The sequence below is a fragment of the Myotis davidii genome, unplaced genomic scaffold (assembly GCF_000327345.1).
Source record: "Myotis davidii unplaced genomic scaffold, ASM32734v1 scaffold862, whole genome shotgun sequence".
Lineage (NCBI taxonomy): Eukaryota > Metazoa > Chordata > Mammalia > Chiroptera > Vespertilionidae > Myotis > Myotis davidii.
The window spans coordinates 182,002-184,866 of record NW_006293230.1 but is presented as its reverse complement, the minus strand read 5'-3'; the positions used below and the strand labels follow the sequence as shown (position 1 = coordinate 184,866).

Here is a 2,865-nt window from a genome sequence, read left to right as displayed (position 1 = left end):
CGCTGCAGCTCAACGGTGGGCAGTACTGGGCCGTGACCAGCCCCGAGCGGACACCCCTCAGCTGCGGCCACCTGTCCCGCGTGCGGGTGGCGCTGGACCTGGAGGTGGGGGCCGTGTCCTTCTACGCTGTGGAGGACATGCGCCACCTCTACACCTTCCGTGTCAACTTCCAGGAGCGTGTGTTCCCCCTGTTCTCCATCTGCTCCACAGGCACCTACCTGCGCATCTGGCCTTGAGAGACCCTGCCCGGCCCCCCAGAGGGAGCGGGCCCGTCCAGGGTGCAGCCTTCTCCTGGCCGCCCCTGGGAAGGGACGGAAGCTCCGCTGGGCTTCCTGCTCACTTCACCCTTCCTGGCCCCGGCTGCCTTAGACAGGCTTCAGGAGACCAAGCAGCAGAGGCAGGAAGGCCTTGGCCCCCGGGGCCTGTCCCCTTCCTGGCATGTGGCTTTGGTACCAGCTGCTCGGAGGGGTGGGGGGTGAGGACAGGAGCCCAGCTGTGGACAGAGCTGCTTCCTGTTCGGGGCTCACTGCTCAGACTCAGCAGCGCCTCTGGCTCCTGGAGCAACACCAAGCCCTGGGCCTGTGTCGGCCTCAGTTGCAAGGGGCATATTTGGGGCCAGGCCGGCCAGGTTCATGGTCACTTCTGTTTTGCCTTCTTGTCCGCTGCCAGCTGCCTTCAGGGACCTGCGTCCAGCTGGCTCACCAAACCGCCTACTCAGGGAGGAGCACTGCTCCCAGCTCAGAGGACAGTCTGGGCCAGAACTGGAGGCAGCGCCTTGACCTGTCCGTGAGGGAAAAGCCCCAGACGACACTATGTAGGCATGGCTACCCTCTGACGCCCAGAATCTGATGATCCTCGGCCACAGTGACGGCCACGTGTTCTCACAGCTGCCTAAACCCCTCTCAAGTGCCAAAGTGCAGTCTCGCTGGGTAAGGAGACAGAAGGTTCTGGAATTCTGAAATACCGGAGAGCACTTACAGTTTTACAGGTGCCGCTAGCACCAGCATGGAAACGCAGAGCAGAAGCGTGCCCCTGGCAGATTCTTTCTGGAACTTGCCGAACGTGTGCCACCAGCAGAGGACCCTGGTGGCTGCCATCACCCGAGCTCATTGCTCCCCAGCCGCTCTAAGGCTGGGCGTCTGGGAGGGTGGTGGGGGGCTGTTCCTTGCGTAGTGCTCCCCAGGAAGGGCTAGAGGTGGAAATACAGACTGTGAGCTCGTTTCTACCGTGGCTTAGCTCGTCCTTGACTTACCCTGCCTGAGTGCCAGAGCGCGCGTGTGAGCAAGGATCTCTGCCAGATGAGGTGCGCGTGTGTGCGGTGTGAGGATGTGCGCGGGTGTTCATATCGGATTGCAGGACAGTGGGTATGAACGCGTGCATAGGGTGTCGGTGTTGAAACCGACCGAGGTCAGTCAGGTCAGACCCTATTGTTGACTTCTGGTTAAATATCATCCACCCGTATGTAGTTGATGGCCACAGGTTCCAACCCCCCAGATCCCCGGCTGGATGGAAGCCAGTTGCTGACCTAGTTCTGCCTCCCCCGGTGGTTCGGGCAGATGCAGGGACGGTGACCGTCAAGTAGCTGGTCTGCAGGCGTCCTGGAGCTCCTGTACTCTGTCCCTTGAGATGCTTCGAGCACACTGTGTTCAGGTCCTTGATAAGACAGGCGTGACCCTGTGGTTTGAGACCCAGTGCTCACAGCAACAGGCAGTCAGAATGCAGTGTCCCACAGGCGGGGACGGGACCGTGGAAGAGTCTAGCCCACAGCAGCATTCCAGAAGGTGAATCCGACGCCCTCTTCGTACACAGAGTGCAGCTCTAGAACACTGTAGCCAACCAGCGTATTTGAGTATCACTGATTTCCACAAGGAAAACCCGTGGCTTTTGAACTGAGTGTCACAATTACCCTTTATGTCGTCTAGCAACTATGCCAAAGTATTGTAACACAGATTGCAGGTCACAGGAGATGGGGTGACTGGTGGAGGCCCTGTAGGGCCAGGCCTGGGGACTGCAGGGGTGGCTGTCTGTGTGTATCCTCAGCTTTTGTGTTCGTGTGTCTATCAGCGTTTATAGGATAACTGCATAGATTTCTATGCATCTGAAGAGATGTTAACAACAGTTACACATAACTGCACGTGGGGGGCGCGAGAGATGTTCTCTCTTGGTCACCAGGGCAGCGGGTGACCGGAAGTCACGGTGCTGGCGTGAGAGTGTGTGTGCATTTTTCTCTTCCATCCTTGGGGCATCCTAAGATCTCAGACTTCTGAGCCTCTGAGAGCAGTGACTGGCCTAACTTGGGCTCTTCTGCCCCAACTCTCAGTCCCAGGTCCTTGCGAGCTCAGAGCTGTGAGGACCCAGGTCCTTGCCACCAGACACAGAGCTCTTCACGGACTGGGGGTCACCTGGGGCCTGCTTTTGGCCTGGCCGTCCAGGGACCTCAGTCATCCGGCCTTGCAGGGCAGAGGGCAGGTTGGACAACCAGGCCAACGTCCACCCTCTACCTGCAGCCGCCACCTTCTGGCTATTGCCCGGTGAGGGCTCCTGTCCCTGACCTGGGCTCTCACCCTCCCCTGCCCTCAACTCCGTGTGCCCTTTTGGGGGCTCTGACCGGACCTGCTCCCCAAGAATCCAAGGGGGTCCTAAGGGTTGTCTCTTCCTAAAGGTGCCCTAGGGGTTCGGGGCCCCGGGCCCTGCCTCAGTCCTCGGTCCACCCCCTTCCTCACACTCAGCCATTCTGATTTCTCCATCACTATCGGCTTCTGACTCCTTCCTGATCCCACCTCCGCCCCTACCCCCACCCCCCACTCCGCTGCTCCCTCACGTGCCCGCCTACCTTACCAGCCCCCCAGGACAGACCTATTGACA

The 2,865-nt window shown here is 59.8% G+C and overlaps 1 protein-coding gene across 1 annotated transcript in view; it reads left to right on the top strand.

Moving 5' to 3' along the window:
- Positions 1–1,226, top strand: part of TRIM7 (tripartite motif containing 7) — a 10,370-nt gene extending 9,144 nt beyond the window's left edge. Inside the window, exon 8 of the mRNA XM_006766854.2 lies at positions 9–1,226. Within this exon, the coding sequence (XP_006766917.1) occupies positions 9–236 (228 nt within the window). The 3' untranslated portion in view covers positions 237–1,226. The remainder of the gene's footprint in view (positions 1–8) is intronic.
- Positions 1,227–2,865: the final 1,639 nt, after the last annotated feature.